This window comes from Glycine soja, chromosome 20 (assembly GCF_004193775.1).
Source record: "Glycine soja cultivar W05 chromosome 20, ASM419377v2, whole genome shotgun sequence".
Taxonomy (NCBI): Eukaryota; Viridiplantae; Streptophyta; class Magnoliopsida; order Fabales; family Fabaceae; genus Glycine; species Glycine soja.
In genome coordinates this window covers 259576-276154 of record NC_041021.1, presented here as the reverse complement: position 1 = coordinate 276154, position 16579 = coordinate 259576, and the positions used below count along the sequence as shown (strand labels likewise).

Here is a 16579-nt window from a genome sequence, read left to right as displayed (position 1 = left end):
GTTGAAAGATGCAAAATAGGAGTCACCCCGGGAAAGTGTCGTTGCAGAAGAGGCTTCACAATCACGAGGCTTTTCACAAGAAGAAGATCCAACCTATGCTAACCCCTCCTCTGCAACTATCTCCCCTCTATTTTCCTGCTTTCTGCCTCACTACTCTTTCTTTCTATGATGTCTCTAACCAATTTCCTTGTGGGTGTGTTCCACAACGACGTAAACACGTTATAACATGACACATCAAACGTGATCAGAAACCTATCTTAAAATCTTATGTAACTGGCACACCATGAAATCCAACTTGACCTGGTGCCCTAATTCCTCTCACAAGATGCCACATACATTTCCAACTAAAATAAAAAATCTTTGAATCCCTCGTTGTTGTTTCTTCACACCTTGGATTCATTGTTTGCACATGAATCTCATACACACAACAACTATGTCATCATGGGATCCCCTTCATTGAATCGAAAAACACAATGTCTTGTGAATTCTTGAGATATGCATGGCAGAGATTTTCGCGTGCAATTATATATAATATCAGAATGTGTCATCAATCTTTCTCCCTTGACCCTTCAATTCCATATATAGCAGCATCCACAATTGATCCTATAATGATAATTAAATCCAAACCAAATGCAGAAAATTAACTAATTTGTGGACAAAATCTTTGCGTTTTTCTTGAATCAAAAGCCTCTAGCATCCACCCTCATCGTTGAAGAACTAATTGGTGCAACATCCCCAGTGTAGTAATTTCTTAACCATTGAATTGAATCTGAACATCTCTGATAGAATTTTTCTTTTTGGCAGAATTCAACGGCTTAGAAATTGTCACTTAATTACTAGTGGCAATATTGGTGGAACGGTGGCACGTTAAATTTTTTCCTTAACAGATACGAATCATACCAATATTTACCCGTATTCATATAAGGTCCAAAACATGATTGATTAAGATCATAATAATTTTAAATTTTAATTTATTTTAAAAATATCATTAATTTGATATATATATATATATATATATATATATATATATATATAAGTCAAATAATTAAGTTCATTTTCACCGGTTGATATCATTAATTTTAATTCTTATACCCTTAAAGAAAAATAAATGACACTTATTTTAAGATTTAATTTTTTTGGGGAGTCATGTGTTGACAACTCATTCAAATTATTGAATATTACTTAAGTTAAGATGGCTATGTGATCTTTTATTAGACATATTAATAGTTAATCGGTGTCATATGAAATTAAAATTTACTTAATTTACTGCAACAAAATATATTTAAGCCGATAATTTAAATGCAATTTTTTTATGATGAATACTGTAAGATAGCATGCCAATTAAAGGATAGAAGCTAGTAGTCGCATTCATCCATAGATAAATTTAACAAAAACATGAGAACAAAATCTCTGACTTCATTTTTATATTTATTGGTCTTCGCCATACATTTTCAAGAACACGTCATTCAGAAAACGCTGCCGTGAAACCGGCAACGAACATTCCATATTTTACTAAGTAAAATTCGTGTATTCAAAGTGAAAATTTTCCTTTTTTGTCGTGAACAAACTTATTTCATTTCATCCATCGATGAGGAACTTGAAAACAAGCACAAAATCTTGGAAATTTTCCTTTAATGTACAATTAAATATATCTTTTATTTAATATTAAAAATCTAATATATGAATGTAAAGCTACACAAATTTAATTGTATAGCAGCAAAAATTTCAATGACTCCAACGGAACTCGAGAATACATTAATTGCACCCAAAATTTTCTCTCATGCTTCCCACGTGATGACTTTTTTTTTTTTCTTTTTTATGAAAACAAGATATTTTTATATCTGGATATCATAAGATTAGTCTTTCCAAATGTGAAAGTCATTTAAGTAAACTTTATTTCTTTCAACAAAGTTATTTTCGTATGCATCATTAGATAATTAAATCTCTATAAGAATCTTTAAGGAATAAATTATTTATCAATTATATTGAACTTTATTGGTCACAATGATAACCTTAATATCACGTGATTTATTCTTAAGACTCATATAAGTAAAATATATTAGTATTTTAAATATATATTAAATATTTATTAATTTTATTATCTAGATTCCAAATTTTTATTGATAAAATTACAAATTAACAATAGGGTCTTGCATGTTAATCTGGGCCTAAGGAATATAAAGATAAAAATATTTATTGTTAAAATTATAGAAAAACATAAAAAAATTATAAATAATATAATTTTATATATTTTAATAAAAAAAATCTATTTTTAATTTTTTAATTAGTATCCTTAAGATACTAATTAGCATTTGCGTTAACAATATTAGTAGACATAGTAACATTAATTCAATGTCTCCATACTAAAAAAAAAAACTAAAATACCATCATAACATCTGCTTAATAAAGAAATTAATTAATAAATACCCTCAGGCTGGATTCTGGTCTCTACAGACTACAGCTGATCTTGTCCATTTGGTTTAAATGGTTGAGTTGCTACACTCAATAATGAAAACAAAAAAAAGTAATTTACATTCATTAGTTTAATATGTATAGGGTAAGCCTTTTTGTTTTCTATTTAGAGTAACAAAAATTGGTGAATTTACAATTGTTTTGTTATATAGACAAAATGGGAAGCAGACACCCATACCTAGCTACCTAATTGGAGTTGATAGAATAGGTCTGTGATTTCTCCCAAGAAGACCCTCCATTATCACTTTTTTCTTGTACTCCTCCGAATCCAAATCCAAATCCAAATCCACCCTCTTCGATTTCCTCCTTTGAAGATCCTCATCGTTCTTCCTAAAACGCCGAGTACAATATAACCACACCGAAATGCATAGGATTGCGCATAAACGACCCCAAAATAGCATAATTACCAAAGTGACCACCACCACCGACACGCCAACCACAGGCCCTTTTCTGTGTGCTGGCACTGGAGCCGGCTGTGGCGACGGCGGCCGGGGCGGATTGGTAGCCGGAGCTTGAGGTTTATGGTGAAGGGTTGACTTTGACTTGGACTTGGAATAATGAGCATGATTATCAGAGATATTTGAGGCTTCAAGCGGCACCGTTTTGTAAGTAGCTGAGTTCTTGTTGATTAATCGAATCCTTCGCCATGAAAACCAACTAGTAGAAGTACTTTTCTTCTTCATCTTTGAGATAATAGGATCATAAGATCCTTTTGTGGGTGATGATTCCTTACTGGAACGGGAAGAGGACCCAAAGCAGCATAGAAAAATAGAGGTTTTGGGTTTTGAAGAGCCTTTGGGTTTGGCCATGTGTATGGAAAAGAGGGTGTGAGTGAGAGGCTTGGAAGATCAATATAGGAGGAGGATGAACATGATGATGATGATGATGATGATTTGAATTGTGGTTGGCTTAGTCGCTAGTGATGATGTTGTGATTGAAAGCATGATAATTAAAATAAATAATGATGAGGAAATGGTGGTTTTGTTGAATTAATTAGTTTGATATGATATAATGTTGGGGGTTAATTTGGATGGAAGAGTTGGACTTGGTCCTTTATTAGTTTAGTCCAACCCTTCTTTACACGTTTACACCTTCCTCACGCTTCTTCATTCAATGAATTTTTTTATATATATTTGTGGAGGCATTTTGAAGGTGCTTCTTGTTTACGTGCATGCCTGTTCCAGACAGACACCCACACATGGGACTTGGAGCCACAAGCTAAAACCATACATATATACGAATGTAATTAGTTAATAAAAATTAAATTTTTATATTTTAACAGAAATACATGTTTTTATTTTCTTATAAATAGGGTGGAAATAAGCTTAGTTAAATACGACTTTTGTTTAAAAAAGTTGGACTTGTTTAAAAAATTCAAGGTTAGATTAAGCTTAGCTTGTTATATGCCAGACATTTTTTTAGCTTTGATCTTACTTTTTTAAAAGTTTGATTTGAATGATTAGCCTGTTTAAAAGTTTATTTTACATTAAAGTTTTATGTAGGACTGACTTAATCTCTAAATAAACTAATCTGCTAATAGGTTAATGACAAAACTCTCTTTATATATAACAAGATAAGAGTGTAAATATGTAGGTAAAATTTTGTAAGAGTCGAGTTTAACTTGTTTATATATATGATATAAATCTATTGTTAAGTTTTAATCTAATTTCTCATGATCATTTATTCAAAAATATATTTTATAATAAAACTCTTATAATGTGTGTGTTAGGCCTAAGAGACTTTTCAAATGAAATAAGTTTGAATTTATGACTAAATAGACTTTTATAAAAGCCTTAAGTCCTTAACCTAGTGTATTTCTTAAAAAGCTTGAACTGCCTTGGACTTAATATAAGTTGGATTATAAATCCTTGTCTGAGTGGCCTAACTTATTTTTTCCTTTACAGGTGATAGAGGGACTAAAATGATATTATTTTTAGGAAATATACAGACTAATAAAGTATAAAAAAAATATTTGGACTAAAATGATATTTTAAAATATTTTGAGCAATCACATATATCTTATCCTTTAATGAATTATTTTACCTCCTTTGTTTTTTAACATATCCTCCAAATTATTAAACAAAGTGAATATTAATTTTTTTTATGTTTTTAAGATTATTAAGTAAATTTAATTTTTCATTTAATCTTTTCTAGGAAAATTTGAAAGAGAATAAATAGGACGAATAACATTACTCTATTTGAATTGATGGAGGGCCTCTAATCAAGTTGAAACTAATTACTTTATAAAATATTATTATGTGCCGCTTTGTGTTATATATATGGTGCTGTATTGACATCCAAATATATCCATATATCTATGTTAAGATTTTAACAGTGTTATGCGGTACATGTTCTAATATCTATAAAGTTCCTTCCATTTATTTAGTAAGAAAAACAAGGTTTAATTTCACTATATATATTCTTTAAACTTTCCATTTATAATCGTACGTAGTTTTATTGGACAGTTATAATCTAGTTCACTTGTTTAACTAAAAAAAAGTGGAGGTAATGAAAATCACAAATAGAGTTTAGAATCATGCATACGAAGATTAGGTGGGAATTTACTGTAGCTACATCGGTACAGAAAAAGGCTTTCCTGTTAATTAATTAATTAGAACATTCGTGTTGTGTGTGATAGGGAAAGGCTACTATTAGTATTAGAGGAGTTTCAATCCGTTAGTTATTATATATATATATATATATATATATATATATATATATATATATATATATTATAAAACCTTCTTAGTTTCAAACTTGGAGAGCAATCAAATGAAGAATAGCCTCCATTGAATTTAAATAAGTAAGAGGAGACAGGGACAGAAACAAAAATACAAAAGAATACAAAAAAGAAAATGACGTAAGTTTTCTGAAAATGGGATTGTTGCTGAGATAATTCAATATAGAATACATACCATATCTAATTCTTTGCCCTGGCTTTATGTAAATTTCCATCTTGTCGAAGCTGTAATTAGAACAGAAGATCCTACCTGTTTCCACCGAAAAGTTTGATCTAGGTTGACAATAGCATGCACCGTAGGAGATATCGATGTATCTACCAACATAAATCCACATGAATTGCATATTTTAGGAAATACAAAATTAACTTAGGGGCATTTGTTTTACGGATACATAACTTTTTTAATTTTTAAAAAATATTATTGTTCACAATAAAATATGAGAACATTATTTTTAGATATTTAATAAAAAATGTGTTTGATATATTATAAAATTATTTGAGAATATTTTTTTATATTTTTGAAAATAATTAAAATATATATTTGGTTAAATTGTCTTTTGAAATATTTATTATAATTTCTAAAATATATTTATTACGTTAAAGATATTATTTTTTCATAATACAAACAACTTTGATATAAGACCAAATAAATAACAAGAAAACTATATTTAAAATGTTATATACCTCACCTTCTCATGACAAAACTCTTCTTACTATTTTTTTTATTATTCATTAAAGTGTGACTCAAATTATAGATATATCTATTTATATTATATAAGACATGAGCAAGGAACAATTGAATTGGAGAGCAAATGAAAAATTATTATGAATCAAATTTATGAGATTGACAATAAATAAAAATTGATACATGAACAAAAATTTTGAAAACGAAAAAAATTAAAGAATGTAAATATATGAATTATTAAGAGGAAAGTGTGATAGTGAGTAAGAATAATGTATATGTATATTTTTACTCACAAAATTTGTCTGGTGAAAATAAATATTCATTATCCCTCTTCAAGATTAAATATTAATTAAAAGTAAGATTATTGTTTATTGTTTATCCAAGATTATTTTTTTCCCTCGTGTATTTCTAAGACTAAAAAATCTATTTGTCAAGCTCCTTTTAGTGGTGAAAAAAATAAAAGGAAGGAAGGGGTGCGAAGGATAGGGGTGCTATTCTCACCCTCTTTGATGCTCTTTTTACTCCTTACTGTTATTTTTTTTTAAAAAAAAAAGTAGCAAATTACCATTTTATCATCATTTTTATATTTTGTTTCTCTTCAACGCATAATAAACATGTTTTTGTAGTGTATCTTAGTCTTGAATAAGCTTATTGTAAATTAATATTTTTAATTATTAGCGTCGGCTATTTAAAAAAAATTAAGTAGCATGTACCAGTCAAGTTGAAATAGTTTGAGTGATAATTTTTTTTGGTCCGTGTAAAGGATATTTCCCGATCAATAGTTAAAGATTAATTATTTTTTAACATAGAAATCAAGTGAATTTTATCTTTTTTCAATAAGCTCCTCACCATTCACATGATCAAGAATCCAACATTTAGCAATATGCTTAGGTTGATTAATTAACATTGATGTATAAATCGAAGCTAATTGTCCGATGTATTTTGCAGAAATGTTGTAGTATGTTATTGACATTCAGATATATATAGCAATCGTATTGTTGTTATTGACATTTCCTTTCATTATGAAGAAAAACAAGGTCTAATTTCATTATATATAATATTTAAAATTTTGCATTTATAATCGTAGCTTAGTTGGACAATTATACATACATTTTCACGTGTTTATCTAAAAAAAAAGTGAAGTGGGTAATGAAAATTACGAATAGAGTTTAGAATTGTGTAAAAGAAAATGAGGTAGTAACTTACTGTAGCTAGATCAGAACATAAATTTATAAAAGAAAATGCATGCCTATTAATTCGAACATTCGTTTTGTGTGTATGACAAGGAAAGACGACTATTAGAGCGGTTTCTATTCGTTAGTTATGCTGATGCATATTAAATTAAATTATTATAGAAACTTCTTAGTTTCAAACTTCTCATTTAATTTGAACTTAAATATATAATTAGACAGAGACAGAAACAAAAAAGTAAAACAATATAAAAAAGAAAATGGCGCAAGTTTTATGAAAATCTGGTTGCTAGTGAGATATTCGGTCAATATAGAATACATACATATATATACCGTATATAATCCTTTGCCTTGGCTTCATGTAAATTTCCATCTGGTTAAATCTTTAGATCAGAAGACCCTATTTTGTTTCCACCGAAAAGTTTAATTGTTCTAATTAAAGTTGACAATAACACCGTGTGAGATTAATTTGATGGATCGGCCTGCATAAATCCCCATGAATACTGTTCAAGTAAACAAATCTTACAAAAGGGATTACAAGGATAATCCAACCCTTCTACGTAATTAGCATGAACAAAAAGTCATAAATGATTAATTAACTGTTGATCATGATACGTCTACACCATAGGACTACAGCACCAATATAAACCTAAGCCCTTGTAGAACCAAGTAAAGCAATAAACCAAGACCAACCACGTGTTTTTACCAAGTCAATTAGGATATACATACGATCAAAATCACAGTAAAAAATAATGTTATTATGATATAACCACAACCATAAACTCCACACGACTATGCCACAACATTTGTCAAATATCTTTATTTTTTATTTTTTTTACCTTATCAAATCCTTTATGAGGCAAATAATTAATGGTCCACTGTAGAAGAAGGTAAAGCAACCACAAAGCCAAGCCAAGAGTAAAAGGAGTTCAAAACCGGACGAGAAACTTGGCACAGGAAGAGTAAGTTTTGTGATGAAGACTCCGAACATTGGCCACAAATAGCCTAATTGTTGGCAACCAAGCTAATATCAATTTCCAAGAGAATGCACGAACCTTGTTAGTGGCCTTGGCTTGCACATACAAATTTATAAGAATCTTTTCAAATTATTTTAACAAGAATCCCCTTTAATTGGTCAGACAATCCCTTCCAATAAAAGAAAAATCCCTTTTCCAATTCCCAACCCAATTCCATCTAATCAGGCCCATATTAGACACACCAAATCTCACTTAATTTTTTATAAAGAAAGCGAGGGAGTTGCTATTCTGACTCCCACATTTGCTATTCTCACTACCCACTTGGGCGGCTTTTTAAATTTCCCAAAATGTCCTTTCAGTGGAAACATGAATTCGCTCTATATGTTATACAAAGGAATCATGTTTCCGCTATTTTTTTCACCCACAAAATGCACAAATGCATCATGTCTCTCTTGTGTTATGTAAAATAGAAACATGTTTTTGTTGTATTATGCATAACATATGTATGATTGTTATGTAGTTCTTTGGAGTGAACCAAGAATCCAACCAAGAAACAATATCTCTTCCTTAAGTTAATTGTTGCAAGGGAGTCAACTGATATTAGTTGACACTATGACTAATCATATTTCACACCAACAATTACAAAAAAATAATCCAAAGAAATAATATATTTTTTAAATTAATAATTTCCTAAATTATTTTAAATTTATCATTTTTGTACGTAGTTCAAATTTACTTTAACTTAAAATTTAGTTTCAAGTCAAAATTTAAAATAAAAACTAAAAAAAATTGTTTGACAATTTTAGTTTATAAATTTCTTTTAAAAACTAAAAATTCTATTTCATTGTTTCACATCCATTAATTTGGAACGAGAAGAAGAGAAAAATGAAGGTATGCAAGTTATTTTTAAACCTACTCCGGTTATCTTTTTCTAATTTTAGTGTTTATGACTTATCTATATATGTGAAAAGATTTATTTCATATTAATTATTAATTTTTTTATGCTTAACACCTTATTTAATTCCAAGATATGAATATTATTATAACTATTACGAAAGTTACATCTATATATTTATAGTTTAGGAAACTACATCTTCAATTTTATTTTTAAAAATAACACACTGAATAAACTTCATTAACATTATGCATCCCCTAGTATATATGTTTACTTACATCAAGCCTTACTTGTAATTGAAAAACGTATAGAAATAATTCTGACACCCCATATAAATCATAACAATATTAATTAGCAATATTCAATAATATTTCTCTAAACTTTGAAGTACTTCTCAATTTCTGAAGCATCGCGCCTTTGAAGGTTGACTTTCAAGCCATGCTTCATGTAGAGAGTCAAGGCAAGCTTTGGCACCACAGGGTGGTTCTCCAGTACCTTAACATGGTAGCGGAAAATGATGCTGGCTGCAGCATATTTCATTTGATAGTATGCAAAATCTTTGCCTAAGCACAAACGAGGTCCTCCATTGAAGGCAGTGAATTTGTAAGCAGACTCACTCATGAAGTGTCCATTATCTCTTAGCCACCTTTCTGGCTTGAATTCCTTGCAGTCCTTGCCCCATATGCTTTCCATTCTCCCCATTGTGTAAATTGAATACATTACTTTTGTCCCTTTCTGTAGCACTGTTCCATCTGGGAAAGTCACATCCTCCACCACCTGAATTAAAAATAATTATCATAATTTAATTTGAACTTCCATCAAACAAATTGAATATTCAATGTTTGTTGCCTTCTTTTAAAAGTCAGATCTTAATATGTAGGAGTACTATTCATGTTGGTGTATTAATATTGTTCGTTTTCTTTTACCTGAATTAAAAATTATCATAATTTAATTTAAACTGCCATCAATTGCATTCAATGTGTGTTGCTTTCTTGTAAAAGTTAGATCTTAATATGTATTAATATTGTTAATTTTCTTTTATCTGAATTAAAAATGATCATAATTTAATTTGAACTTCTATCAAACGATTGACAATATTGCATTCAATGCGTGTTGCTTTCTTGTAAAAGTTAGTTCTTAATATGTATTAATATTGTTCATTTTCTTTTTTAATTGGTGTATTAATTCATTGTTCCTTTTTTAATTGGTATATTAATATTTTATGATATACTTTACCAACAAAAAATTGTACAAATTATACTAGTATGTCTTTTTCACAACCATTTATATACTAGTTAGTTTGTATTTCTTTGTATCTCTTTGATTTAGGTTTGTAAAACTTTTGTACATAGATAGAGTAAACCATCTACTCTATTTCTTAATAATACTCCAATGTTAAGAAGTGCTTTCTAGAAGAAAAAACAACAAAAAAAACTTGCATTCAATCTTGGTTCCCATCCCAAGTTGCATTTAATAACAATACCTTGAATTGTGTGATCTTCTCAACTAATTAGCCAAATGGGTGGTGCCCGGAACATTTGACGGATGCAAATTTGCAAGTAATAAAATGTGTAGTATTTGGTTTTAAGCATGAAATATAAGATTGATTTGATAATTAAAAGAAAGTGTTTAAGGATAAATTGGGAAAGAAGAGAAAAAAGTTACAGATTTGAATATTTCTTACTGACATCTATAATAAAAATTAATAAATTAATATTTCTCAGTAATAAAAAATGATTGGGTTTATAATCTACAGTTATACTATTTATGAATCGGTTATTGGTTCGGTGCCCTATCTCTACATTAAAATAATACTGTAAAAATTATAGGGCGGACAAAGATTTCGTATGTTAGGTAAACAAGTAGTTGACCAAAGTTAATGCTTAGCTCTCAAAACTCAAATGCATGAAAGTTACTCTGAAGAAATTTAATGTGAAGTCAACATAATTGGTCCCAGAGAAGGGAAACAGCAAAACGGTAGTAGTAATTTATAACCAACATGCAGTGCACAGAAGAATTTAATATGAACACAAAAGCAAAAAAGGATTCTTCTACTCTTTGTGATCAACCCTTTCGAAGTCAATTACCAAATGCAATGATAGTGAAGCAGATCAATAAGGAACAATAAAGAATCAATATAGAAAAAAAAAATTGTTAACCTCCCAATAAATTAATTTATTTCCCTAGGGCCAGTAGAAGTTAAGGAACTCAAAGTGGTGAAAAGTTTTTATCAGAATTTAGATAGAATTTTATAGGTGCTTTTTATGTTAATTAATCAGAATTAAAGGATTGTTTTCATAATTTACATTGACTTTTAAAACAGATTATCGAGATAAAACTTTAATTTTAAAAAACACTTATAAATTGTATCTAAATTGTTAAAAAATATATAAAAAAAATAATTTTCTTTATTTTCAATAGTGCAGTAAAAAAAAATCAGTTTTTGTTCCTTTTAACATGTTAAAAAAAAACCAATTAAGAAGTAAAATTAAACAGTAGTTACCTCCTTGTGATCCACAGGAACAGAAGGATATAACCTGAGAGCTTCTGAAAGGGCAGCATGCAAATAATCCATCTTCTTTATCTCCTCAGGCCTAAATGCAATACAATTCCCAGCAACCTCTTCCTTCTTCAACCCTTCCCTGTGTCTCATAACCACCCTGCAAATCTCAGCCAAAATCCTCTCCTCCACTTTAGGATTCTTATGCAAAAGCCAGAAAAACCAACTCAAAGCCACAGAAGAAGTGTCCCTCCCAGCCAAAATGAAATTCACACAAATGTCCCTCAAAAACCTATCTGAATAAGCCATTCCATTCTCATCCTTAAGCCTCATGAACACAGTTAATAGGTCAGATTTCTCATGCTGCAAAGCAAGTTCCTTTTTCCTTGTCCTAATAACACTCTCGGCAAACTCATCAACCTTCTCTATTGACTCCCTCAACCTCTTTTCAGCACCAACATCGAGATACCTCATGAACTTCCACATCCACACTGGGGTGATGAATCTCCTCATTGAGGTTTCTGTTGCATCCTCAAATGCTGTAGCGAATGGAATCTCTGGCAAGTGGGGCTGTGAGCAACCAGGGTCAACACCAAACGCTATCATGCACACGTTGTCGAAAGTGAGCCTTAACAAAATATCTTGAAGGTCTATGACACGTGATTTGTTCACACATGACTCTAACAAGGGTAAGAGTCTTTTGTGGACGAGCTCGAAGAGTGACTCTGCGGTTAGGTTTCTGAACATTGTGGAGTGAAACTCGAGGCTCGCCGTCTTCCTTTGTCGCTGCCATGTCTCGTTGTCTGCGTTGAATATGCCGTTTCCTAGAAGGTCACGAAGCGTGTACCTTGTCCAAAAAATTATGTTAATTAGTCATATAAAGTGAAACAGACGAAGTATATTTGAACAAATTAAAACTTGCATACTACAAATTTTTTCCAATTAGAATGAAGATTTTATCAAAGGACTATACATATTATTGAAATGAAACTTCAATTCTGATGAGAAAACAATGTAAACAACAGATAAGTTGGCTAGCATATATTTTCAAGAGTTATATCTCAAGTACTATGAAGAAGTGTCTTAAAAGTGGAAAGAGTGTACCTGAAGAACTTTCCCTTGGGGAAGGAGGAGAACTTGGTTTTGAGGAGATGTTCGAGATTGCGAGGGTCGGAGGTGAGGACACAGTCGAGGCTAGCGAACCACGGGCCTTGGAATGTGAAGGTACCATTTTGGCGGATGAGAACTTCACTGAGCCATTCATACAAGTTGGTTGTGAGGCCATAGAGAAGGGAAGGGAGCATTCCAAAGATTGGCCAAATGGGTAGGCCACGGTGCCTCTTTGAGCGCCAAGCTCTAAGGGCTATGAACATTGCGGTTGCAATGGTGAGTTCCAAGATGTGGATGTGTTGCAAGAGGAAGTGAGTGAGGGAGAAAAAGTTCATTTTGGTGGCTGATTTGTTCACAATGAAGGAATGATTATTGGAGATGTTGTGATGCATGAGGGCTGCTAATTAGTACTGGTGAAATTTATTAGTGTCTTATGATCTCCTTTCTTCTCTTGTGGGATTCACTCACTTGATGCTTTCTCTCTTCTATTCTCTTCTTATATACTACACAAGTTTTAGTATGGTCCAGCTTATTTAATATTTTATCAACAGATAAATAGACTCTGAATTTTCGTATAATATATTTATCAATCATTCATGTGAGCATTCATCATGAAAGGATATTCAATCCATTTTCATATATATTAGACGCAGTACACAGTTAACTTAATAATATTGTTAAAATTCCATCCATTAATTATAATATATTTTTCCAACAAATTATTAAATTTATGAATTTTATGTTAATCATTATAGTTAAATAAATTATAATTATAAAAAAATAATTATTAAAATTTCCATCTTGAAAAGATAAACTAAAAAATATTATTATATTCATTATTGCTTAGAATAAAATATATTTATAATCATATTTTAAAATTTTAAAAATTGAATTGAGATTATTATAATGTATATAAATTAAAAGTGTATAATAATTTTTTATTAATTTATATTTTTTATTATTCTTTTAAAAAATTATTATTATTATAAATTATTCTAAACTGAAATACAGATTAAAAATAATTTTTATTTTAATTAATATATTTCATAGAATATTTAAAAGTAACAGAATATTAATATATATTTTAAATTATTTAAATTTTTTTACGTGTTAACAATTTAATTTATTCATTCTTTAGTCGTTGCTCTTTATAATGAAGTATTAGTGAAACGCTTCAATATAATTACCTATGATATATTTTATTTTAATCATACAATCTCACAAAAAAAAAAGGTTCATAATTTTTTTTTATTTTAATAAAAAAATCAAACTAGAAATATTACCTCCAATATATTTAATGAAAAATAGTACTTTCTTTTTAAAGTTATATTTTTATATTTATACAAAACCAGTGCCACACAAGTGACAAGTTTATGATTAGAGCTAGTATGCTTGTGAAAATAAAATAATTGTTGTACATTATTTCCTTGTTTGGATTGAGTGTCAAATTAGGACTTGTAACTGGAATGAGTAATGACACCTTTTAGGGTATGATTAAGGAGGATGAGAGGTCGCAGCAGCTGATTATCTAATTTGGAACAAATCTTATTTCTTTTAATTATTATATTTTATAGAATATTATTTAAAAGAAAAAAAATATTAATATAACTTTTAAAATTTTCTTGCATGTTAAATTTAATCTAATCATCATTTTCTCGTTGCAGTTTATAGTGAAAGTACTTAACGAATTATTTCAATATAATTACCTATAATATATTTTATTATAATCATACAATCTCACAAAAAAAAGTTGACAATTTTAATTGTTGATGTTACTAAAAAAATAAACATATATTACATTAGCTTCAAATATTACCTCCAATATATGTAACAAAATATAAACTAGTAAAAACTACTTTCTTAAAATATTTTTATATTTTAAACTATATTTTTATATTTATACAAACCAGTGTATTAAAGCTAGTATGCTTGTGAAAATAGAATAATTAAGGCACGATATTGCCTTATTCTTCGGGGACGGATTTATTTTCTAATTTATTTTTTAAAATTATAATTTTATTTTTTAATATGTATGTTGGGTTTGACTTTGGAGGTAATAGTATTTAATTAAATACCATCTATATATGATCCCTTTCTTATATTTTGACAAATTATTTTATTTTATTTTGTGAATTTATCATGAAAATAATAATATTCTCTCTTTTTTAGGATAAATACCCTATTTCTCTATCCCTGTCTATCTTTTTATACTTTCATCGCGGAGATAATTGCACCTTTTTTTATAAACAAAATATCCAACTGTCATGTATTTTTATTTTTAACACGTGTTTCATTATAATTCATAATTGATATTTTTAAAAGCTATAAATGAAAGCATTCAATTTACTTTATTAATATTTCATTTATTTTGATTTGATCATAATTAATTTGGGAATTAAAAGTTATTTTTTAAGCTTTGCTATTGGCAGCTTATCTACAATATATAATTAATAGGGAATTTTTTAAAGTTTTTTTTTATTAGTGTACGTAGCATGTGACTATATATTGTAAATTCATGACGGTTTTTCGTGGCATATGAAATTATTGACATTTGTAAACCTGGATCTGAAAAAAAAAGTACATTTAGTTCGTCTTCTGTTAAACATCTTTTTTTTATTTTCTATTTTATGTTCTTCTATTAATTACATCGCTAAGATATTGGGTCAACTTAATTATCCTTGCACTTGAATATAAAAAAACAAGGAGTATGCAATTGCCTTCTATTTATTTAATTAAAGTTTTAAAGAATTGGCTGTCTAAAAAAACTTTGAAAGTTGCCACAATACCATCTGGCATTATTGGTTTGAGTGACAAATAGGACTTGTAACTGGTAAAGTAATGACACCGTTTGTGGTGCCATTAAGGAGGATAAAAGGTGACAGCATCTTATTACCTAAGTTGGAACAAATATATATCTACAGTTTTAATGCTCTACATTTCCATATCATTATTAATATGAATATTACCACAACTAATTAACCGGTGGGTTTTTTAATTGAATATTATTGTCCACATCACGTATTTAACTCGTTACCTTAATTATCATTGGCAAGCACATGAGAATTTAGCAAAAAAAATAGAACTTGTGCTGTGCTTCGTTTATGTGACAACAATTGGCAAACGCCCACTCTAGGTATAACACGATTTTACATTTTATTTTATTGACCCTAATTGTCATTTCAGGCTAACAAACAACCAAAATTGTTGTATATACATTTTTCAACCCTAGTTGTCATTTAAGGTTTACAAACAACCGAATTTATTGTATATTTTATTTTTCTTTTGCTACTCGTGAGAAAGAAATCTTGTTTGTCTCTAGTGTTACTCTCTCTTTTATAATAATTACTATAAAAAAAAACAAAGCAAATTAGATAATAAATATTTCAATCTATAACTTTTGTCCATGTATAGATTACATTATCGTTAGAAAAATTTAACCACTTTTGGAATTCGGTTTAACGTACTTAACGTACAATATAAAAAAATGTGTTTATAAACAGTACAATTGCAAACAGATATGTCAAGTCAAGCGTCAATTGAGAAATTAACTATAGAAATAGAAAATGGTGATTTTCGGGTTTAATTTCTACAGCAACAATAGTATATATAACGAACAACCATAAAATATACTGTGCTAAACATTAATAGTTGATTTAACTTGGTTTTACGAAAGTAAGTTAAGTAACATGCCTAGCTAGCTTTGACGATCTATTTCTTTTTATTATGACATTTATTCTTTAATTATCTATCATACCATACATGTATTGCAATTATTTTTTTCCTTTGTAAAGAAGGCAACGTATAGCTGTACATGAACATGAACTTTAACTCTTATTATTTTTCGATTACAACATTACACTCTTATGATCACGTGTCGGTTTTCAAAACCACAAGCATCTTGCAACAGTGTGTATGCTGAGAAGTGAGAAACACTGCAGCTTCTCTACCTTGAAGGAAATAAACAAACTAAGATAATGCATCTCTTTTGTATAATAATAATTCTTAAAAAA

At 29.1% G+C, this 16579-nt stretch overlaps 2 protein-coding genes across 2 annotated transcripts; both read right to left on the bottom strand.

The window, feature by feature from the left end:
- Positions 1–2395: 2395 nt before the first annotated feature.
- LOC114402764 (uncharacterized protein At5g23160-like) lies at positions 2396–3483 on the bottom strand. The gene has a single exon (XM_028365430.1). The coding sequence runs from the start codon at positions 3279–3281 to the stop codon at positions 2655–2657; it is 627 nt and encodes a 208-aa protein (XP_028221231.1). The 5' UTR covers positions 3282–3483; the 3' UTR covers positions 2396–2654.
- A 5808-nt stretch (positions 3484–9291) lies between these two features.
- LOC114402730 (cytochrome P450 86B1-like) lies at positions 9292–13055 on the bottom strand. Its single transcript, XM_028365391.1, has 3 exons — positions 12564–13055; positions 11463–12306; positions 9292–9736 (listed from the first exon to the last, which is right to left on the bottom strand). Exons 1-3 carry the CDS (start codon positions 12959–12961, stop codon positions 9335–9337), a joined length of 1644 nt encoding a protein of 547 aa, XP_028221192.1. The 5' UTR covers positions 12962–13055; the 3' UTR covers positions 9292–9334.
- Between the last annotated feature and the right edge of the window lie 3524 nt (positions 13056–16579).

Bases quoted from the DNA above. Each gene is read 5' to 3' on its own strand.
- LOC114402730 (XM_028365391.1), bottom strand. From the start codon at position 12,961: ATGCATCACAACATCTCCAATAATCATTCCTTCATTGTGAACAAATCA. The intron at 12,307-12,563 runs GTACACTCTTTC...TTTTTGGACAAG, and splicing joins CCCAAGGGAAAGTTCTTCAG to GTACACGCTTCGTGACCTTC. The intron at 9,737-11,462 runs GTAACTACTGTT...TTTTTAATTCAG, and splicing joins TTCCTGTGGATCACAAGGAG to GTGGTGGAGGATGTGACTTT.
- LOC114402764 (XM_028365430.1), bottom strand. From the start codon at position 3,281: ATGGCCAAACCCAAAGGCTCTTCAAAACCCAAAACCTCTATTTTTCTA.